Here is a 23,912-nt window from a genome sequence, read left to right as displayed (position 1 = left end):
AGAAAAATGGACATTAAAAGACAACACAGGACCAAATTCCATCTTGGGCTTTTTTCCTGTAAATTTACAGGGTCAAACCCTCCAGTCATCCCTCAAAACCAGCAGTGATTTTAGAGGGACTTGGTGTCAGAAAGAGCTAAAATATTGGCTTGGGGTAGGCACAGAGATCCCCATATGGTTTGTGAGCTCAGCTCTGGTGTCTGGGATGGGATGGTGCAGTTTTCCCAATGTTTGACCTGCTGGTTCCCTCTGACCTGAGGGGCCTTGGCCACACTGACAGCACAACACGGAGCCTGCTGGCAGGAGGAAGGATTTCTCTTCCAGGGCTGCATCCTCGGCCACTGTAATGTAATTTCCTGTACAAATCAGGAAATTAAGGATGGAGGATCTGCAAAGTAAGGATTGCAGTGCACCTCGAAGCTTCTCCAAAATTCAGCCAGTAAGGTTGAGATCATGGAATCTCAGAATGGTTGGGATTGGAAGTGACCTCAAAGACCCTCTCTGTTCACAGCCCTCTGCAGGGTGGTGGCCAGGGACACCTTCCACTAGCCCAGGTTGCCCCAAGCCCTGTCCAACCTGGCCTTGACTGCACTTGCTGGGGAAGGGTAATGTTTCCCCTCAAGGCATTGCCCTGTAACTCTGCACAAGCCATGCCAAAATTTGTTGGATTTATATTCTGTTGTATTCTAGTTCTTGATAACTTTACCAAATTTTAACTGTTTTTCCATGGTGCTTGTCCCAGACTTTTTAAGAAAACTGACTGAAGAAGTTCATCTGCTCCAGTGGATGAATCATGGGAAGAATAAACCATTAATTTTTTTTTTTTACTGGAGACCTCTGAGAAAAAAATAATTGCACAGCAAAATTTTAGAATTGAGAGTGCAGGGATCAGAAAAACTCTGGAAGAGGTATATCAGTGCTCTGGAAAAAGCACTGGAAAAGCCTGGAAAGCATTCTTTCATAGAACCTGTCTCTTCAGCTGCTGCTTCTAGGTAGTTCTGTTTGGATAGTGGTTTGTAAATAAACAGCACACAAATGCCACCCTAAAAAGGTTATTGGAGCTGCAAAGTCAAGGCCCATGAGTAAAGAAAGATTTTTTTTTCATCTTCAGCAGGATACAGCTTTGATGAGGAGCCTCCAGGGAGATCTCAGAGCCCCTTCCAAGGCCTCAAGGGGTTCCAAGAGAGCTGGAGCACTTTGGACATGGACATGAAGTGACAGGACACAGGGAATAGCTTCAAACTGCCAGAGGGCAGGGTTAGATGGGATATTGGGAAGGAATTCTTGGCTGTGAGGCTAGGCAGGCCCTGGCACAGGTTGCCCAGAGAAGCTGTGGCTGCCCCATCCCTGGAAGTGCCCAAGGCCAGTTTGGATGGGATTTGGGGCAACCTGGGCTAGTGGAAGGTGTGGGGGTGGAACAAGCCTGTCTTTAAGGTCCCTTTAACCCAGACCAGTCTGTGTTTCTCTGAAAGCTGGTGAATATGAACATTTTCAGCAGACAAGAAGCCCATGAGCTGAGGCAGGGTGGGTTCTCACTGCTGGCAAATCCCTGTGTTGCTCCAGGAGCTGTGCCAGGGCAGAGTGAGGGAGAAGCTGATCCCACGTGTGCTCCAGCAGAGGTGTTGCCATTTCCATAAACAAAGTTTGCGTTTCCTCTCCCAGAGCAGGCACAGCTTTTGAACACAGCGTGATCTGTAAATATTTAATCATACAACAAATTGTGACAGCCAGTTCACAGCAACGTCCTGCTGATGCCTTTTAGGATAATGGGAGATTTTATACCTTGGCTTGGTTTTAACATCTTGCACCTGTCTGGGGCCACTGAGGGAGAAACAAATTGTGTGTAGATGTCAATATGTGTTTTGAAGGCCCCACAGAAGAACTGAGTTCACAGGGAAATGCCAAGGCACAAGGAAAGTGCCTTTGCCAGCCTCAGCAAGGGGCTACTCACTGTGGGCAGATAAAGTGGAAAACAGCTTAAAAAGTGAAAGGGAAAAGGAAAAGGAGGAACCAGACCTAATGCCATGGGGAAAGGAGTGTCAAAAGGTCAGGGAAGGAGTTGGGAAGCCCATTTTAGTTCCTGCTTTCTGGGTGAGTGTGGTGAGTTGTCTCCCCATCTCCATTTCTTTTCCAAGAGATTTGGGCAGGTTGAGGCAGTCTTGGGTTGCAAGCAGGCTTGGGTTGCAGCTGGACAGGCAGGGAAAAGGGTGTAGATGGTGCAGTTCAGGGACCAGACAGTGCCACGGTAGCTGTTAAAGTTCACTGGGTTAATTCAAAGTTCACCCAAGCAAAATTTTTATCTGAAAACATAAATGGCAATTGTCAGTTTGACATGTGTTTGATTATCCAGCTGTTGTTCAAGTCTTCTCGAGTTCGGCAATTCATGCATCAACATTCCCATCAGGTAGGTGTAGTTGTTCTGGAATTAAAAATATGCTGCCTTCCAGGCAGATGCCATTTTCTTTATTATTTATTTGTGCTAGTAAGTAAATTGGAACTTGTGCTTTTTTAAGGGAAAGGAGCAGATGCACCCTTGTGCTATTAAGTTGTCAGAGCCGAGTAGATGAAGCACGAAGCATTTCTGCAAAATTGTTCTCACAAGTCTCATTTGGGGAAAAAAGTTTAACCTGCAAGAGAAAAGGATGAAATTGTAGTGGAACAGGGCAGGGTGCTTGGTATATACAGACTGATTGAAAGTAATCAATCTTTTCCTTGTTTTCTGCACTTTAACCAGCTCTCCTTTGCTGAGAGAGTGCAGCTTTGGAGTAGATATAAGAAAAAAATTCTTGACTGTGAGGGTGGTGAGGCCCTGGCACAGGGTGCCCAGAGAAGCTGAGGATCCCCCATCCCTGGCAGTGGCACATTTTCACCACTGGTCTGGGGGTTGTGTTGGAGAGTTATTAAAAGGAAAGGTGATGGATGAACCTTCATCAGTAGCAGGATGGAGTTCTGGAATGAAGCTGTAAGTGCTGGATTTGAAAACCAGGCAACATCTGCAAGGATGAGTGATAACGTGCCATGGAAAAACAGAATTGCTTTAACTGATGATTAAAACAGAGGATATGATTAAAACAAGCTGATTAGATGAAACCAAAGTGACAAGATAAAGCAGCAGGGCATCCAAGAGGGGAGGGAGGAGACACAACTGATGGCAGTAGGGCATGAATTATTGATTGAAATCTCCACCAGAAGTCTTTGCATTTTCTTATCTGGGAAGGGAGAGAATGAATGAGAAGAGAACAGAATTATTAAACAGCTTTATCATTGCACTGGAGTGGGTAATTAGGCAATTAGGATTACTAAAAGTTGGCAAAGCAAGAGGCCCCGAGGACTTGTGCTCCTGATTTCAGAGGAGGGTGGAAAGCAAAGCAGGGAAAAGCCTTGGGTGAGAGATTTGATGGTGCCTTGTGGTGAGGCTGAAAGGCAGAGCCAGGCTCTGGCACCCAGCCCCCTGCAGCTGCCAGGACACAGGGGGGCACAGGAGACCTGGAAAATGAATTTATCTGAAGATGGACAGTCCTTGGAACAGCAGCAGGGAGGGAGATCAGCGGTGAAGGCCTCAACATAAAAGGGATCTGGACCCAAGTGAGTCCAGAGGAGACCACAAAGATGCTCTGAGGGCTGGAGGCAGGCTGGGAGAGGTGGGAGAGTTCAGCCTGGAGAAGAGAAGGCTCTGGGGAGACCTCAGAGCATCTGATTTTGGGCATGCAGTGCCATATACCCTCAGGTGTCACCTGCTGTCCCCTCCTGAGCCTCCTGCCTGCATCTGCCAAAACCTGAACTTCCAGAAGGGTTTTGCTCATGGGGGATTGTAACTGAACCTTTGGGCCAGGCCCCTCCAAAAAGGGCCAGGCAGACACCACAGGCTGCTGCTTACCTCTGCAAATGAGCCTCGCTTCTTTAGCTGGCACCGGAGCTGCTGAATAGCTGGCTGCACATTTTGAAGGGGAAAGCTGGGTAAAACTGCCTAAAAATAGCATATTGCATCTGTAACTGTCTGAATTCATCCTGGGCTGCTCTGAGGCCAGTGCCAGACAAGCATGCTCCTCCTCTGTGCTCCTGACTGGCTTAATGTTAAGCTATATGTTATTTAAAATGAATTTGCAGAGATGCAGACATTATATAAATCACTGAGGAAATGTCAGATTATGGATGTAATTTGCAGAAGTGCTCCACACTCATCTTACTTAGCTCCCCATGAAGCCAAGGGATCAAAATTAAGCTGAGGCAGAGAGTTAGGAGCAGTCACCATCCTAAAAGTGCTGTGGAAGATGAGCCAGCACTGCGGACACTTGTTAGTAATTCACACCCAGATACTCTTGGAATTTCTTCAGGACATTCAGCGATCAGAGAAAGGAGGAATAAAGGGGATGATGAAAAATACATGGACTAGAGTATTTCTTACTAATTATTTGCTTGCCCTCATTGGCGAGTCACCTGGTGTTCTTGGAGAGTGCTGCATTTTCATGGGAAGGTGCCAGCCACAACGTTCCTCTCCCAAGACCAAGCCAGAATATTAATTATGGATTGTGTTGCATAATTAGAGTCTGAAGCCCGGAATTAATTGATGGTAGCTGCTTAGCATAGATATCAGTTCTACCTTGGAATAATGCTCTGTCTCCTAGCCACACACAGATGGGTAAATCACTGGAGCAGCGAGTTCTCAGTTTTGGTGACACTGTGGCTTGTGATCTCCTGCCAGGTGTTAGAACATTGGTGCATTGGTGACATGAGAAGTGTTTGTAATTCATGGTAACCCAGTGCTCCTTGACTTGTCCTGGCCCCAGCCTGACAGGTCTGGGACCTTGGCTGTGACAGCTCCACACTCTCTGTCTGCTCCTTCCTGGTGCAGTCCTGCCAGAGCATTGAAGATTTCTGACCTCCTGGGACCATTATTTTCCTCTAGCCGAGGTCAGAGGCTGTGGCTGCATTAGAGCATCCCCTGGAGAGGCACCTAGTCAGGGAGAGTCGCCTTGGGTTGTTTTTCCTGTGGCCTGGGTTGATTTCCAAAGGCACCTCATGGCTGAAAACAAGGCTGGGTTTAATAACAAACAAATGCGTAATAGCAAATAAAGATTTGTACTATCGAGCTGGTGGGCCCCAGTGGGCGTGCTGCTGTTGTTTGGTGGAGCAGAGGAGAACAAAGCCAGAATCTGTGTTCATTAAAAATAGGTAATAGAATATTCTTAGCTCAGCCCCTGCCTCTGCCTTGGCAGAAATGCTCTGGAGTTAATTGCTGCCGTTGTTCAGCTGCAGGAAAGTGGGTCGGCTATTGATGAGATCACTGCTCCCATGGAATTGTTGGGAGAGGTGTAAAAATAGGCTTTGTGCTCTGTCAGAGTCCAGGACACCCCTCTGGCTGCCCTGGCTGTCTCGAGACCCTGGCAGGGGGCTCAGAGACCCTGGCACAAAGTCAAAAACATCTGTGCCTTCGATTTTAGCCCATGGAAAAAACTGCCAACTTTGTATGAGGAATTACAAGCCACAAGGGTTTTAGTAGTGTGATATTTGAACTAACACAGGGTAGAAAAGTAGAATTTTGGGATTTTTAGACTGGGGTTCAAGGGGATACAAGATGGAGGAATTTGGGCGTGTCCTGGCCTTCTTCTCCTTTGTCTTGTCCTTCATGTCTTGATGGTGGCACTTTTCTATTGGTTTAAGGTAGAGATTCACAGTCTAACACAGATGATGGGAATTGGTAAAGAAATTGTAAACATACACATGTAGTTTTGAGTATATAAGGTGGGAGCCACCCAAGTCTTGAGGGCAGATGGCCGTGGTGGACTTGCTAGCCAGAGCTCGGCAGGTCAGAGAAAGAATGTTTAGGTAAGAAGAAATAAACACCCTTGAAAGCACAATCAGAAGCGTTCCAGGCTCCTTCTTTGGCTGCGTTCGGGCTAGGGAAGCAAAGACTCTTTACGATCGCTCGAGGTCACCCAGACCTTCAGAACCCCGAGAGAAATCAACAGTGCTCAGCTGGGGTTTGGACAAGCTGAGCACTGTGGGTGCATGTGTGGACGCTGTTCCCAAGCCCTGTGGCTCTGCAGCTGTGTGGCTGAGCCACTGTCACCACTCCTCCTGGCAGTGTCACACCCGGAGACCCAGCCCAGGGCAGCCATGGGTTTCCTTCCTCTCCGGGATTCCACTGGGAATTCCCTCAAGCTGTGCCAAGGGAAATAAAGGTTGGATATCAGGAAAAAGTTTTTTACAGAAAGGGTGATAAAGTTCTGGAATTGTCTGCCCAGGAGGTGGTGCAGTCACCATCCCTGGGTGTGTTTAACAAAGCCTGGATGTGGCACTGGGTGCCAGGGTTTAGTTCAGGTGTTGGGGCTGGGTTGGACTTGATGATCCTGAAGGTCTCTTCCAATGCAGTGATTCTGTGAATCTGTGAATCCAGGGCATGCAGGCTTGGGCTGGCAGAGGAGGATTGTGGTGGCACCTCCATAGATTGAGTTTTGTATGGCTTAGCCTATGCAGGCCAGGACTAATGATGGGGAGAGCTGATAAAACAAAACCTCTTGTCCTCTTCTAGTGCTGTGTGTGTCCCTCTCCTGGATAATTAATCTTTTTTTCTCAGCTCCCCATCAGAGATGAGTGCACCTGTGCCTCTTTCACCCATGTTCACCTTTAGCTAATTTGGGATCCTTCTGTTTGGAAGGTGTTGCTAACACTTCAAAGGGAGTATTCAAATGGCTTTGAACATGTGTTGTATCTGAGACATAAAATAATCATTTGCTGCTGGCCCTCCTGTGCCCCCTCCACACTCACAGCAAGGCTCCTTTCTGAAGGGTGCTCTGAGTGCTGCAGGTGCACCTGCAGACACTGATATTGCTAATTCAAGCTTTGAGGGGACGCTTCATAACAAAGCAGGCTTGGAAATCAGGTCTAAATCCATAAACTGTGTGTTACATTTGGGATTTAACACACCCTGGAAAAAATATCCCTCAAAAGGACATTGCTGCATCCAAGAGTCCCCTGTGCCTTTAGCACTGTCCTCCTGGAGAGATGAGAATCCTCGATAAAACACACTTGCTGAGCCCCCCAAAAACCCAATATTTAACTGTTTATTGCTTCTTACCTATGAGCAGGAATTTGTTAAAATCCTGGCAGATCCCTGTGGGCATTTTGCCCTTGGTGCAGTGCAGACACACCCAGTGCCCTGTGGTGTTAGTGAGTCCTGCACCCACTGCTGAGCCCTTGCAGCTCTTTGAGATCAGTGACTATTTCATCCCAAAGCACCTGCCTTTACACAATTTTAATTCCCAGCTGTCATATTTCATATTTAACTGCCAGGAGAAGAAAGTCGCAGTGCTGGCAGCACAAATTTGCTTGGGTTAGTGATTTAGCACCTCCAGTGCCATCCCAGCCCTCTGGAGGCTTCCCAGAGCAGGCAGTGGCTCTTCCAGAAAATCAGGGGAATAAAAGGCAGTGAATAATACATTTTTAGCCATCATTACAGGCTATTCAAAATACAGGGAAGAATATCCACACAGAGGAGGCCACTGGAAGGGGATAACTGCACTGCAAGGTTTTCTCCTGCTCAGACACCGTGGTGTGTGTATGAGAAGTGATGGTCAAAAATCCACAGCCTGAAATACTGGTTTTTATTTTCCTTTTTAAATCACTCTGAAGATGTGAATTGCTCAGCCAGAGGTGAGCTACTTGCCTGCCAACTCACTCCAAGAGTTTCTTGTGTTGATTTGCTGCATTTGTTTTTTTCTCATGAATGAGAAAAGAGGAAATCTAATGTTCAGCCTTATCAGCTTGTCAATTTAATTGCTGTCTATTTTAATGTTATCACTATAATTTGTTACTAATTAATAGCAGTAACATGACTGCAGCTTTTATTTTTCCTTATTTTTCAGTGAGAAGCTGGATGGAGAAGCTGAAAGATAAGGTAGGAGCCTCAGTGTTTCAGTTCCTTTCAAAGCAAAGCCACTTTTACTTGCAGGAATAAATAAATTCTTGTCAGTGCAGTTCTTTATCTCTATACAGACAGTTGAGAAAGGGCTTAAATTCTTTTCTGGGAGGCAAATGAACCAGATGCTGCTGGTATAGAGTGGTGTGAATCCACAATAAATCCCTGATGTTGTTGTAACTAAGGGCAGGAGGGACAGAAGTGTTTGATTGATTTCTCTGCACCAGAAAATGAACTTGTCAGATAACCTGAGTTATTTATTTTTTTTTATTTCCCCTTAACTTATCCTAGAATAGTTTTGGTTGGAAAGGGCCTTTGGAAGTCCATCTAGTCCAGCCCCTCTGCACTGAGCAGGGATATCTTCAGCAGACCAGGTGTTTAGGACCCTGTCCAACCTGACCAAATGTTTCCAGGGACCCCGGGGTAAAGAACTTAGTTCCACCCCTTTTCTCTACGTGCTGAGCTCAGTTCTGGATCCAAATCAAGAGGCTCTGGTGCTGCTCTCTGGTGAGAGGCTGCATGCCATGCCAGTGCCTCTGGATGAGGCCTTTCCTACCTGCACGTGCTGCAAATCCCTGCAAGGAGAATGATCAAACACAGTAAAACTGAAAAACAAGGTACCAGACCCTGATCCTTCCTCCCTGGCATCACAGTGGGCTGGTCCATGGAATCAAGAGCTGTGCCAGCCACAGGCAGTGATGGCTTTTTAAGCTCTGCTGCCCTGGAGCAAATATTGACATTTCAGAATGGTTGTGAAGCCTTCCAAGTGTTGTGTTGCTGACAGCAGAGCCATGAAGCTGGAAATGAGGTGACAGCAAGAACATCTTGTGACTCAACAGGCCTTGGAAATTCTTGAACAGGATCAGAGTCAGTAGAAACAAAAGCCATCACAAGGAGTGGGAGTGATCTCTGAAATCACATCTCTAAGCTTAGGCAGACTCACCTAACCAGCCCAGCCCTCCCACGTGCCCCACACCAAATTTCAGCAGCACTTTTGCCATCAAATCAGAGCAGAGAAACAGGCTCTGGGTGTCTGTTTTCCAGGACTGGGGGGTGGGAGGGTTTCAGGTGGGTTCCTGCCCAGCCCTTGTTGAGTTGCCTTTCTGCCTGCACTAGGAAGGAGGCAAGTCTAGAGCAAGTCTAGAGTCTCCTTGGCCTGGGATTCATCCAGAGCAGATGCTGAAAGGACAGAGAATGGTTTTCCCAGCCAAGGTAAAGAGCAGCCCCCGAGGCTGGTGGTGTGCCTGGAGGGATTGCAGCATGCACAGGTCACCTGCTCATGCCAACACGTGGCACAGCACGAGCTTGGGGACATCGGTGTCTTCTCCCTGGAGCTCTCACATCTTTCCTCTTGTCACCTTGTTGGCCACCCCTGTCCTTCCCTGTTGCAGAGGGGCTGCAGGTTCCTGTCTCCAGCAGAGCTCTGGAGAGTCTGAACCTCGTGCAGGCAGACCCTGGGCTGTGTGGCAGTGCCCAGCACAAGCACTGCTGTAACTGAGGAGCCACTGGTGTCCACTTCAAAGAGAGACTCACTCCTGAGCCACCTCCCTCCTTTGGGATCGCTCACCTGGCTCACATTTTTCCTTAAAAAAGCCCAACAAAAACACTCCCCACCACTCCCAGCCAGTTGCTGGTTCAGCAAATCACTTCCAAATAAACCTGTTCACCCCATTCCCTCCTTTTCCTGAGTTTATCAGCACCAGTCTTATGTGCCCCTCTCATTTGCCCCATCCTCTGTTTTATAATCCCTCCACCCAGAAGAGAATTCCAGCACATCTCTGAGAGAAATGTCCTTCCTTGTCCCTCAGGCATGGGGCTGTGGGACCAGGAGCACAGGGTCAGGGACAGATTTATGTCTGGCCTCCTGCAATCTCTGTGCAAATGCTGCATTTCATGGAGTTCCTTTCAAGTTGTCCTGCTGTTATCTCAAAGCCCAGCAGGGCCAGGAAGGGCACAAGCATGGATTGGGTGTATTAAAAGCATCCCTAAAGAAGCTACATTTTCCACATAAAGGGGTGAAAATGTGGCTCTGGCCTGTGAAATGGGGTTTTCTATCAAGAAAGTGCAGAAGCCCTCAGAAGTTGAGCTGCAAGACACAGAAGGGCTGGATTTGCATCACATCACAGGTTTTTGGGGTATAAAACATTGATCTGGGGGCTGGGGGAAACCTGTAAAAGGCCATGGGCTGGTCAGGTGTGAAAAAGGCTCACAGGCAGGCTGAGGAGTTCATTGTCATTTCTGACATGGACACTCAGCTGGGCAGCAGCTAAAAGCCATTTGCAGCCTCCCCTCACTGCCCGTGCCAGCAACAAAGTTCCAGAAATAGAAAACCCCACGCTGCACTAATTAGGTCACCCAATTAAGGCACCTTAATTGCCTCACGGAGACACAGCCTTCAGCTGTGTCCTCACTAACTCTTTTTTCAGGAATTGGGCTCAGGCATGCAGCCCCTTCCCAGCACCTGAGCTGAACAGGGCTGGGGTTTCTGGGAGGTGTTCAGGGAATCTGAACGATGCAGCTGAAGATCCCTCAAGCTTTGGGATCCAGACACAGAGGAGCTGTTATTGTTTAAAGCACTGAGAGGGATCTGGAGGGGCTTGGGGGAGCAAGCCAGCCTTCCCTGGCATCGTGCCTGCCCCAGATGAAAGCAGTTGTTGCCATTCTCCAGGTAAGTGTACAAAGGCAGGCTAGTGCACCTGAATAGCTTTTTTTTTTTTTTTCTTCCTCCCACTCGGATTATGGAGGAGAAGTAATGATGGTGTGTGTGCTGTGTTGTGTTTTGAGAGCACAGCTGAAGACAGGTGGTTGTAAGCAATGGGCTGAGTCTCGCTAGGAGCTGTCTGATAGTCCTCAGAATTGGTGCCTGTGTCCCATGGCAGGTGTCAAATCGATTTTTGGGGGGTGTAGCAGGCAAAGGGTGAAGCTGTAGTGGCACAGCAGAGGACTGTGGCTGCAGTGTGAGGAGAGGCAGAGCTACAGAGGGGGGAGCCAGGCTGTGCCTGCCTCCCTTGCAACACTGAGCCCACAGCCCAAATTAGGTGAGGATTCTGAAGCAATCTGGCACTTTAAAACTTAGGCTCCTTTTCCTTTAAAGCAGTAAAATATAAAATAGCAAGCACTTGGGAATATTTTCCTGAGGATTTAGCGTGCTTAGATGTGCAATTTTAGATTAGCCATGCTGTCTGTATTTTTTGTTTTAACGGGCAGTGCAGACATGTGGATCACAGTGATTGAATTAGGGCTGGTTTACTTTTGCTGTGCTCCCCTTAAGGCCACCTGAGGGTGCGTGTGCCCTCCCTCTATGTCACCATCCTGCTGCCATGCAGGGAACCCCTTCCCATGCAAAGCCAAAGTGTTTGGCTCAAGGATTTTGAGTACAAAGCCGAGGAGGCCTCAAGATCGCCTTCCTTTGGCAGCCAAGGTTTTCCTTCAGAACAAAAACCACTCCCCCACACTCCCAGCCAGCTGCTGGTGTAGCAAATAAACCTGTTGACCCCATTCCCTCCTCTTCCCAACTGAATTTATCACCACCAGTTTTATTTGTCCCCATCCTCTGTTTTATAATCCCTCCACCCAGATGAGAATTCCAGCATGCAATGGCTCATCTTTGAGAGATCTGTCCCTCTCCTAAAAGCAGGCAGGCACTGCAGGGTCTCAGCTGTCACCAGTAAATATCTCTCAGGAAAAGCTGAGCTGTGCTGAGGACTGGAGTGGGGAATCATCCCGTGCAGGCAGGTGATGGGGGCTCAAATCCAGTAAACTTTGAGGAAATCACTGCAGGGGTATATTGCAGTCCTTGGCTGGTGAAAATGGCTCTGAAAGGATGGCTTTGGGAGTGTTGCTCTGCTCCTCTCTTCTCCATTTAGGCAGGATACATGTCAGGGATGCTGGTTCCTGTGGGAGTTGGAATAGCTGGAGCCCTCTTCATCCTGGGAGCGCTCTACAGCATCAAGATTATGAACCGCCGGAGGAGAAACGGCTCCAAGAGACACAAAAGGAAGGTATGGAAACTGCCAGGGGAAGGTATGGAAACTGTGAACCCTTCTGGCTGGAAGGCAAACACGGCCTGGCTGGGGTCTGTCCGAGCTGGGGCACCTTGGTTACGGGATGGGGACATCTGAATTCTCTGCATTTGGTTCCTTTTTGCACGTGGACCTCTCTGACGTTTGTTCTCCTCCCCCAGCAGAGGGAATTTAACAGCATGCAGGACCGAGTCATGCTCTTGGCCGACAGCTCTGAAGACGAATTTTGAGTGGAACTGCAGTGCCCTTGGGAGAGCCCGTGACTTTTCAGAGGAGGGAGAGAGGGGGGCAAGAAGAACAAGCGACTTTTCTGCTGCCTCGGCTGCCCCGGGCAGGGGTGGTGTCCCCAGCCCAGTGACAATGACAATGCTATGCTCTACGTGTGCCACCCGTGGTGTTTGTTTTGATACAGTAGTGGAGATCTCACACTCACCCCCGGCGCCTCATTCAGAGCCACAGCTGGAGCTGATCCATGTGGATGATTATTTTCCTCTTGCCCTGGTGTACTGTTTTGGTCCTGGCTGGCAGTAATCTAATCATAACAATAGCTCTCACCCATCCCAGGAATGGAAATCTTTACTGTGAATGACTTCTGTCCAATTCATTTTAAATGTTACATTACCTGAGCTAGAGTTCGTTAGTGCTAAGATTAGCTGCTCTGCTTAATTAATGAGTTGTAAGCCTGAACTGTACCCCTGGCTGCCCGTGTACAGAGGTGCCCGTGTACAGGGCTCTTGACACAGTTTGAAGCACATTTCTGCCCTTGGGTGCCCCCACTCTCACCCCTTTCTTCCTTCAGCTCTGCTCCACACTGCTTGAAGACACACAGGAATGGCCTCAGCACTGATTCCACCACGAAATTCCGTGTCCATTTTCAGCCAGCACTGTCTGTTACAGCACAATAAATACCAGCGCTCACCTACTGACGGGTGCTCTTGCCTGCATCTCTTGGCTTTTGGTCAGTGTGCAAGGAGGTGAGAGAAGAGGCAGGTCAGAGACTTCCCCAGCTTCTGCCTCCTCTTGGAAGGTCACTAGCTCCAGGTTCTTCTCCTTCCAAGGCTGCATTCCCATAGGGATGAGAGTGGAGCTTCTGTGCCCCTTGACCCCACTGGAAAATGCATTTTCAGCCCCTGAAGGCTGCGTGAGCAACAGCCCCTTTGGGGGATCTGGATGGGTCTTGTCTCACAGAATCACGGAATGGTTTGGGTTGGAAGGGACTTTTGAGGGACCTTTCCAACCCTGACACCTTCCACTAGACCAGGTTGCTCCAAGCCTCATCCAGTCTGGCCTGGAACACTTCCAGGGATGGGGCAGCCACAGCTCTGGGCAACTGGTCTCCAAACCATGGAATACAGAAAGGCCCGAAGGTTGGGGAGCAGGTGGCAGTCTCTGCTGAGGGATTTGTGGCTAACAGTGGGAAAACAGCAAGAGCTGGAGAGATGTCAGCTGTGGGGGGTGAGATGGCCCCACTGGGAACCCTTGGCTGTAGGGAGAAAGGTGAATTCATAGCACAGATGGGTGCAGGGGGTTGTGGAGGTGCCCTGTTCGTCCTGAGTACTGAGGGACACAGTGCTTGAGGTGTCATAGGCAGGGGAGAATAATGTAGCTTTGCCCAGAAATGCTGTCAAAATAGCCAGGAAAAGGGCTGCACCATTGAGCTCTGCTTCCCACTGTGGAATTACTCAATCTGACATGCAAAACATCCATGTTTCTGAGGTGGGAATCGCTCTTCTGTGGGGAATCATCCTTCCTGCAAGGAACAGTGACTGTTGCCAGAGGAGAAGTGAGCAGAGAAGTAAGGGCAGACCCCACATCTGCTGAGATTCAATCCCTCTGAGCCTTTGGAGGAGTGGGAGGGAGGAGAGGTTGAGGAGGGGCAGGAGCAGGATCTGGTTCCCTGTGGAGGTGGAAAGGCTGTCAGATGGTGGGGAAGTGTCTTGTGGAAGTGTCTTGTGGATTGCAAGGCAGAGACGACTTTCAGGAGCCCCTCCTGAGGTGAGCTCTCTCTTGAGAGGGCCAGGGCCTGCTCTGGACATTAAATCAGATGTGATGGTCAGCTCTGAACAGCCCCTGCTCAGCAGAGCCCAGGCACTCTCCTGTGAGCCTGTGAGCCCCACTGGGTCACCTGGACAAGGACAGGTGGGACACCCTAGTTTCAAAACGCTGCTCTAATGCTCAGTCTTCCAGTCCAACAGCCCTGTGTGGTACCTCAGTCATTCATCCTGCTGGGTGCATGGGGAGCAGGCTGGGGAGACAACGATTTTGGGGGTGATGGGGGGGTCTTCATACCCTAATCTCTCCAGGAGAGGCTTCCCCAGACAGGGCTCCATGGTGCATCTCTGCCTTTTTGTTGCTGAGATGTCAGCCAGGAGGATTTTGCCTAACAGCAGCCCCACATGTTTAACTGACTGGCAATACCATGAAATCCAAAATTCGGGCCTCTTTATCACACAGTAAGTGGTCACTCCAAGTTAAGATGAAGTTTTCCCTCCAGACTGATTTCTCCCTATTTCCTTCTCGTTCCTAAGTCTGTTGGAGCTTGGGGGTGCTTGGGAGGTGTTAACAGTCCAGCTGATCATTCCTGGCTGTCTTGCACTATTGGGAATTGGGAAATGCTGTCCCTTGGGCTCTTGGATGATTTATTCCCAGTAAGGCATGGTGGGGATTGCAAGGTGATAAAATATCTGATAAAATATCTGATAAAACACAGAGCTGCTGGGTCAGTCAGGAGGAGGAGGAGCAGGGATGGCTGAGGAAGGCTGCTGGTTTAAGTAGCCCAGCTCTGGCAGCTCAGGAGGATCCTTATGGATGGCTTGTCAGTTTGATGGGTGGGGAAGGAGGGTGGGGAGGTGCTGTGGCCTTTTGTTGTGCTAATAAATCCCCAGTTTGGGAAACGCTGCCTTTCTGCAGGGGCAATCAGTTTCCCTGTCTCTCTTCTCCCTCTCCAGCATAATGAATTTGAGGAATTAAAGGCAACGCTGCCAGTCAGAATGATGGAAGTGGGGTTTTACTGCATCTGTGGGGGGGGCTGGTGTCCTCAGAAGCAGAGAGGACGTGGCAGGGGTGGCTTGGATGCTGGAAGTCGACAAGGAAGGGAGGACCAGCTGCATGCACAGTTCAGTGTGGGCTCTCTGGTCTCTGCTGGAGACAGGCTTAGGAGTTTGGTGGATTTCCCAAGGGTTTTTCTTGTGATCTGCCTGCACTGCCAGGCCCAACTCTGGCTCTGCAATCCTTTACCCAAGGATGGGACGTGAGCGCTGCTGGCCAGCAGTGCAGGGATGCCAGCTGGTGGCCATTTGGAGGGGAGCTTTCTGTGGAATACTTGGTTTTGGTCAGCCCTGGAGGGTCCCCACGTCTCCAGCTTAACCTGGAAGCAAGGTGGGCAGTCAGAGCCAGCCATGGGAAGCTTGTGGGAGCCTTGGGAGCTCAGAGTTTCCTGCAGTGTCTGCAGGTCCTTAAAGCATAAACACCACTCAGCCCCTTCCCTTCTCATTCAAAGCCAAGAGACTTTGGATTGGGCTCTTAAAGATATCCTCTGCACAGCTCCTGGAGTTGGATTCATTCCCTTGGAATGACCAGATGGCAGCAGGGAGGGGATGGGGGGTTCAGGTGGGAGCTGAAGCTCCAGTGGCCTAACACTGCTGATTTAAACTTTACCTCTGCCTTGCCAAACCAGCAGGTTCTTTTGGAAGAGGCAGGGCATGGAAAGCAGCCAAGAAAAGAACCCTCCTCATCCTCAGTGCTGGGTGAACTGCAAGGCCCTGAGTGCTGAGGGTGGTGACATTGTCACTGCGGTGTCACTGCAGCAATAACAACCCCTGGACCCCACACAGGAGCAGCCACTCACCTCCCTTTGGCATTCTCCTGATAGCACAAGCCAGGATTTCCCTGCAGGCACTGCACAACAGCTTTGGCATCTCCAGCCCCATTTCTGACAGGAGGAACCAACCTGCCTGGCAGCTCTTTCCCCCTTGGAATGCACCTCCACCACTGAGCTGCTGATCCCTAAAGGTGCCTCTGAGGCCAGATCTTCACCCTGGTGAGGCTTCTCTGGACTGCACAGAGTGGTGTGGGCAGTCCTCGTGCTTCCTTGTGGTTTTCTCTTGTGGACAGGAGCAGCTCCTCATCCTGTAACTATGGAATGTAGCACTTTGTTAAGTGAAAACATTGGGAAATAAAAAGCTGTCCATCAGAGCTGATTTTAAGTGCCTGTCTCCCTGATCTGTGCTTCATTCAGTGTCCCAGGCAAAGCTGTGAAGTGATGCTTGGAAGATTTGAGTGTTGTGTTTCTTTCTCCAGGCTGGGCTTGCAGGGGTCAAAGGAGCCGTGGAGAACCTCAGGCTGGCACTTTTTGGGTAGGATTCACCTGGAAGTAGGTGCTTGCCATAGGCTGTGATGACCCCAAAGTGCCTTGGTTTGCAGTGGCAGAAATGAGCCCCAACAGTGACATCTCTGTGCACACCAGGACATTTTTTCTTTCTGTTTTCTGTTTCTGATTTCTCTGTGCCCAGATCTTCCAACACGCCAGTACCAGGCTGTCTGCCTGCCCTTCTCCCATCTCCCTCCACTAACAAGAGCCAGCAACAGCTATTTGTCACTGTGTGTGTTTTCTCTAATGGAAAATGTCTTGTTCAAAACAAGAAATTCCCACGGAAATAGCTGCTTGGGGATTGCATGAACACAATCTTTGCTAATTGGTAGTTGCCAAAAACAATCTGTATATTCATGAAGCTGTTTGCTGCACTGCTGGCTTTTTCCAGTGAAAAAAACAAGACCTGCTGAAAGAAGATAAACAATGACAATGTTGTTTTTTGTTTGTTTTTTTTTTTTTCCCTAGGTCTATTTCCTTAGGAAATTACTCTCTGTGATCTTGCTGCCTCACTCTGAGCCTCTGTCCATCAGCTGGTCTCCTTCTAATGTCCCTGACTCTGCCAACCAAGCCAGGGGCTTGTGAAAATGGGGGAGAGAAGAAACCATAATAAAAAAAACCCCAACCAAACCAAACAACAACAACAACCCAAAAAAAACCCAAAAAACCAAAAGAAAACTAAACAACAACAACAACAAAAAAACAAAAACAAAAAAAAAACCAAACAAAAAAAACCCCAAAACCAAAAGAAAAAAAAAACTGACCAAAAAAAAGAAAAAAAACCCCACAAGAAAAGTGTGTGTGGAGCTGTTCTGAGGCTGCAGAATTCCTGCATTTTCAGCATTTATATGTGGCTTGATGGAGAGGACAAGCTGGGTGTCCTGCAAATCACTGGGGTTCCTGCCCTGTGTGGGTTCCTTGGGGCTGAACAAAGCCCAGGGATGAGTCTGGCACTGGGCTCAGCCTATTTCAGTCACCCTGACTGTGCAGAGCAGCACAGACAGCCCAGCTTGGGGCTGTTTCCATCAATGTATTTGGGAAGGACAAACCAAAGGCATTCCCTGCATGTCCTGGTGGTAGAGGCACACACCAAGATCTGTACTCAGAGCCAGGCACAAAAAACCTCCTTTATCTGAGGCAAATCTCATCCTCCCTCCTGTGAAACCCCTGGCACGTGGAGGGGGTCACAAGCACTTTAAGGTGCACAGAATTTCAGTGCACAGAATTTCAGCTTCCTTAAGGCTTACAGAGGTTTCCCCTTTTTTTCCCCCAGTGGTGATGCCATCCCAAAGGAAGGGTTTGGGTCTCAGCCAGCAGCAGAGAGTCAACAGAGATGTTCCCAGCAGGAATGTTTCCTTTCTTAATGATAAGTGCTGGGCACCCAGTGCAAATCCACATGGTATTTGCAACCCAAGTTTTCCACCTCCCAGGCACTATGGTTTTTTCTGATTTACTTTAAGTCTTTTTGGCTTAGGTCTTAGTCTGATTTCCTGGTAAAAAATCTCTTTCCAGAGCACTGGAAATGTACTTCTGTCCAGAAAATGCTTCTTAGCATGGGCTGAAAGACCTCGATCAGCAGAGCCTTGAGGTCCAGGCAGGAATATTCATGGGTGGAGGGGAGTTGTTCTCTTCTCCCAAGTAACAAGCCACAGGACAAGGGAAAATGACTTCATGTTGCACCAGGGGAGGTTTAGGTTGGGTATTAGGAAAATTTCCTTCACAGAAAGAGTTGTTAGGCAGTGGATTGCTCAGGGCAGTGGTGGAGTGCCCATCCCTGGAGGGATTTCAAAGCCACGTGGATGTGGCACCTGGGGACAGGGGTCGGTGGTGGGGGAAAGGTTGGACTTGATCTCAGAGGTCTTTTCCAGCCTTAATAATTCTGTGGTTCTCTGACACTAAAAAAGTTGCCAAAGACCTGAGCAGCTCCTGGCAGTGCCGGGCTGCAGCTGGGCTGTGCAGGGACATAAATGGAGATTAATGGCAGCTTTTGACTGTCCTTTCCCAAAAATATACCAAAAAAACTCCTGGGTCTTGCACTTGGTGCATGAAGAGGAGTGTAAACCTCTGAGTTGGGCCAGCATTTGGGAGTGGAGCTGTAGTTTTACTAGTTTTCCAAATCTTTAATACAAAGTGACTGGAAGGGCAAGCTACAGTCAACAAGGTTCTTCACTAAGGATTTCATTTCATCTGAGGCAGAGGAAATGGAACTGGGCAACAAAAGAGGCTGATGTGAAAAGATTTTATTTTTCTTTAATGGAGGGAAAATTTGTAGTGTGTTAAAAAAAATTAAATCCCTGCAAAAAAAGTGACCGTACTCATATAAAAAGAAATTCAGAATTAAATCAAGAGTGTCTGATGTAAATTTCAAACATCTTCTCTTACACAAGCAAAGTCTCAATAATGAAAACATTTGCCAGGATCAGGCTGTAACCTGACCTGGGATTTGCAGTCAAAATATTTAGATCACTGGATTTAAATGTACTTTAGATCAAGAAGCTGAAAAATCCTCATTTTAAATAATTTGTCAAGTAGATGTTTTTTTGAATTTTAGCTCTTTTCCCAAGGTTCATTCTTGCTGGTCGATATGCCCTTTAAAAGTTATTGATTTACCTCTGGAAATCATCTGCCCATGGAGTTGTGCTTTATTCTTTCCATAACTTAATCTGCAATTATGGAAGCAATATCAGGATTTCTGATTTAATTTTTTTCCCCAGATTATTTATACTTTTTATTTTTAATATTAAAAAATAGCAAATTACAGTCTTCCATTCCACTGACTTATTGCATGACATTCCTGTCTGGTTAAATCTCACTTGGATACAGGCTGGAATTTGATTGAAATCCCCAGAAATTGGATTTTTGTTACAAGAGCAGCAGCAGGGCTGCAGAATGGGAGCTGCACTGTTGCGTGAACATCCAGGATGGTTTTGTGGTGACAAGGTAATTTGGGCACAAGGAGCTGTTTGTGAGATTAAATAACACACCAGCAATGTCAGTCCTGCATCCCAGAGGAGTTTGGAGCTGCCCCCACTTCAGCAGGAGCAGGAGTGAAGAGTTAACTAGAAAAAAATTGATATTGTATTCAAGACATGGCCAGGACCAAGGAGACCTGCATAAAAAAATACTCTGGTCTTGGGTTTAAAATGGAAAGGAGGGAGGAAGTAAAATGCATCATTGAATCCAGGCTGGAATGAGGGAAAGCTGAGCTGTGCCTCAGTGCTGGGCATGTGGAATTTATTTATGGGCAGGAGGGTGCCAGGACTGCTCCTCTGGACCATGGATTGCATGAGAAATGGTGGCAGAGGTTTGTTGGGTGTTTTGTCCTTGCTGGAAGGGACAGAAGAAGCTTCCAAAGCCACCATGGCTCACAGGATCTGCCTGCTGGGCAGGGGGTCACTGCCAGGGGGCTGCAGGAGAGGGATGCACAATCCAGGGAAGACTTTCCTCTAGAATTGAAAGTGAAGAATGTGGCTTAACAGCATGAAAAACAAAAGGCTAATCAAGGGATTTGGCTGCATGCAAGCTGTACAGCATCTATTAAAAATAAGTATTTAATTGGATATTTGTTTTGCTGTCAGCACGCTGGGCTTAAAAATACACAGCTATTACCCTGAAACATCTGAGTGTGGAAATACTGAGGCAAGAGATACATGGGGGGATTTTTTTTTTTTTTTTTTTTTTTTTTTTTTTGGATAGCAGAGTACAGACTTTGAGGAGACAGGAAATAGGAAAAATATATTATAATTTCACATTTACCTTATAACAAATCATAGTGTTGTGAGCCGCACCAGGGCTTGTGGTGTTGAAGAGCATCCACATTATAAGAATCTGCACAAGACTCTTCTGGACACCCCAGCCTGACAGAAATGTGGAGCTAAAATCTCAGTGTGGATTGCTTGTGAGCTTCACTGCCATGGCAAACCCCGAGCCCTGACACTGGTGCTCATGAGAAAAGCACAGTTTGGGAATTTTCTGTGGAAGAGGGATCTCAACTATGGAAATAAAATGTTGGTGTGATTCTATGGGCTGAACATTGAATCTGAAGAATGGTGAAGGAAAGGCTCTTGCTTACCTGGCTGTTCTTGAGGTTATAAACCCATGGCTGCTGCTTGTAAGACAAAATTGAAGCAATATATGTAATTTTGGGTCTAGTCAGCATCAAATGAGTGTATAAGACACCAAAAATTGATGCAGTGCAGAAGGGAAGTGGTGCAGTGATCAGCCTGGATTTACCAAGTGAACCTGAGCACTGGAAATGCTGCAGATTAATGAAAATCTGCATCCAGCAAACCCAGGGACATTGCCATGGAGCTGCCTGGACCTGCCACACTTCAGGAAGCAATGGAAACGTTTGCATGGCCATGTAACTACAAGAGGCACTGCAAGTGTGAAGTGTCTGGGCAGACACACCTTCCACAAATTCATTTTAAGTTGATTTAAGAGATGGGGAGGGCATGCCCTGCATAGATAAAAGTACCTGACAGAGATTTGGTCATGGCTGAGCATCCTGACAGGTCTTGTGCCACCTGGGAGGAGGGAAACTTGTTTCAGGGGACAAAAGGATGTCTCTGCTTTTAGGAGAGCAGCAGGGCATGAGAAGCCAAGCCCTGGCTGGGATGAAGAGACTGAAGGTCCCATGCCACAAGATTACTAGGTGATCCACTACCAGATTAACTTCATCAGCCTTGGTTTTTCCTTTTCTAAGAGGAAAAGTCCCCTGGCATGCTCATGTCCATCTGCCCACAACAGTCAGTGCTGCAGGGTGTTTTTTCTAAATGGAAGTGCAGTGTCAGAAGACAAAAACGTTTTTCTCTGCAGTTTGTTTCTTCCTCTCTGGTACATCGGAGTGTCCAAAGACCAAATTGAGCACAGATTAATTTTTTTGTTTACTAAAGCAAATAGCCAGCTCCTCACAGGGTGGGTGAGGTGCAAAACTCAGCACCTTCAGCCCCACACCTTCCCACTGTGCTTCCTCCTCTGAAGAAGGAGCTGAAGAAACAGCTGAGACCTGGGTGCAGCAGAGCCCACGCTCGTTTCTCCAAGTCCTTTTGCCCATTTGCCTGCACCCTGCAGATCATTTAGCATGAAGAAAGCAATTTTTTGCCTTTGTTACTGAGAGCAGGGAGAGGGGTAATTGGAGCCTGGGAGGCTCAGTAGCTATGGAGCCATCTCAGCCCTCACAGGTCTCTGATGCGCTGTAAATGCAGAGAGGAGTTACAATTATTACCCATTTCTTGCCCTGGATGATGATTTATCTTGTAGCCACATGAAAGCAAAATCTCTCTGATCTGGTTCTTTTTTTTTTCACCCCTGCACCTGATCAGGATGTGTCATGTTTCAGATTAAAGGGATTTTCTTTGCCAGCACTGAAGGAAAACCTGTGTGTGACGTTCGATTATTCTGCCCTTTAAAATAATATCCCCTGTCAGAAGGGAGTTGTTGCCATGCTGGTGTCCTGAGAAATTGGATGCTGCAGTGGATACCTGGAGCATCTCATGGGGAACCACAGAGCAAATGGTTTAGTGGATCTTTTTAAAGCTCCTTTGGAGGGGGAATGACGATTCATTTGTTGAGGAGTGACCTGGGATGCAGCAAACGAGGCCTGAGTTTCTTCTATTGCTGTAGGAGCAACAGGAAAATGAGTTACAGGCAGGACAACAAATTTGGTGGCTGCCCTGCGACATATGACCTTTGGAATGCCAGAGTGGGGGAAATGTCACACGAGGTCAGAGCCCTTCACCATCCCCTCCCCTGTGCTCTGGTCAACAAGTGGCACTTCAGGATGAGATGTGGGGATTAAAGGAGCTAAATGGGGAGCTTCTGCCTTATTCTGGGATTGGCTTTATTTTTACTCAGGTGACTCCTCAAGAGCTGGGTCCTGAACTGCTTCTTGGGAACAGGCAGCAGCCTCTACTGCATGTCATCACAGCCCTGTAATAGCATTACACCTCTGGAAATAGCCAAGATGTTCTAAACTTGACATTTTCCCTTCCTTTCATGGAATATAATAGCACATCACAGGCGTGGGCTGCATGAGAAACCCTCCTGGCAAGCGGCAGTGCCACTGATGGGGAGGATCGTGCCTGTGATGTCTCTTTGTCTGCTGCTCCCCTCCAACTCCTCTCTATTAACAGATGCTTTTCAAGGCAAAGAGAGAGGCTGCACATAACCTGAACTCCCACTGCTTCAAGGCAAATCAGGCCCTTTTCTTCCAGCAGCCTTTGGAAGTGCAAGTCACAGACTTGCCAAGTCTCACACACAGAGCAGGGGGAGCTGATCTGCTTCTTGCTTCTCCTCCTGGCTCATCCAGCATCCCTCACTCCACTGCAGATTCAGCTGATTTGGGATTCAGCTGATTTCAGTGTCAAGACAGAGAGGAGGTGGCGGCCTGGGGGGTTCCCTTCATGAAACAGCTTTGGGTGGTGACATGGTGTTGTAAAATCACAAATCACAGGATGGTCTGGGTTGGAAGGAACCTTAAAGACCATCCAGTTCCACCCCCTGCCAGGGGCAGGGACACCTTCCACTACACCATGTTGCTTCAAGGCCCATCCAAGCTGGCCTGGAACACTGCCAGGGGTGTGTCAGCCACAGCTTTTCTGTGAAAAATAATGATTTCTGCTTTAGAGATGCTCGAGATGATCTGTAGGACCAGCTGTAAGAGAGGGGAGAGGTCCCAGGAAATAACAAGGATGTTGGCCCAGCATGGTTTTTACGTGCTACCACAGGAGAGCTTCAGCCATGGGCCTGGAGAGCTTTGGTGTCACTGAGGCTGTGAGAGCTGTTTGTGTTTCAGGGCACAGAGAACACCCTGGCTCTGAACACGGATCAGAAGATGCTGCTGAGGAGCAGCTTGTCTCAGTCAGAGATGCTCTGTTGCTCTCCTAAAGTGTGGCAGGCACATTTTCTTTCTCTCAAGATTTTTTCATAGAGGAGCACAGAGAGAAGAAAGAGAAAACAATTTCTATTTCTACTCCTTGTTTTTCCCATGTGGAATGTGTTTGAAAAATTGTTTGCCTGGGGTGATTGCTTGATTGGATTCTGGTGAAGGTTGTTTGAGCCTGATGGCAAATCCAATCCACCTGTGTCTGGACTAGAGCAAATTGTAAAATAGTTAGATATGGTAGTTAGAAAAGTAGGTTTGTAGTTTTAGTATCTCCTTTAAATAGTATATGAATGTATTATAGCATAGTTATAATAAAGAAATCATTCAGCCTTCTGAACTGGAGTCAGACATCAGCATTTCTTCCCACCAAGTTCACCTGCATTTACAAAACTGAAGAAGCTCTCGTTTGGGATGGGGATGTTGCAGCAGGATGCCACCAAATGCTGTCATGGCCACAGAACCTGTTCACACTGTCCTTGCAGCCCCTCTGTCAATTTGTGGTGGCTCCTGGTGAGGTGGACACTGAACCACTGTTTCAATGGTCTATTTAAAAGCACAGAGTCCTTTCAAAAATAGTAATGGCTGCAAATGAAATAATTTGCTGGATACAGACAAGAAGAGGCATCTAACTGCCCATAAAGGACATGATGTCCACCAGTAGCTCTAGAGGCCATAGATGAAATGCTGCTGTGACCTGCTCTGCTGTGACCTGCTCTG

At 47.9% G+C, this 23,912-nt stretch overlaps 1 protein-coding gene across 2 annotated transcripts in view; it reads left to right on the top strand.

Moving 5' to 3' along the window:
* ARMH4 (armadillo like helical domain containing 4) overlaps positions 1-16,145 on the top strand; it is a 59,615-nt gene extending 43,470 nt beyond the window's left edge. The window contains exons 6-8 of one of the 2 annotated variants that reach the window (XM_053981399.1): positions 7,866-7,897; positions 11,785-11,919; positions 12,105-16,145. In XM_053981399.1, coding sequence (XP_053837374.1) covers positions 7,866-7,897; positions 11,785-11,919; positions 12,105-12,170 — 233 coding nt within the window. In that variant the 3' untranslated portion in view covers positions 12,171-16,145. Of the gene's footprint in view, positions 1-7,865; positions 7,898-11,784; positions 11,920-12,101 lie in introns of both variants that reach the window. The other variant, XM_053981397.1, reaches the window with a different exon arrangement.
* Positions 16,146-23,912: the final 7,767 nt, after the last annotated feature.

Source organism: Vidua macroura, chromosome 6, assembly GCF_024509145.1.
Source record: "Vidua macroura isolate BioBank_ID:100142 chromosome 6, ASM2450914v1, whole genome shotgun sequence".
Lineage (NCBI taxonomy): Eukaryota > Metazoa > Chordata > Aves > Passeriformes > Viduidae > Vidua > Vidua macroura.
The sequence above is the reverse complement of the archived record's forward strand: the minus strand, read 5'-3'. Positions and strand labels throughout refer to the sequence as shown.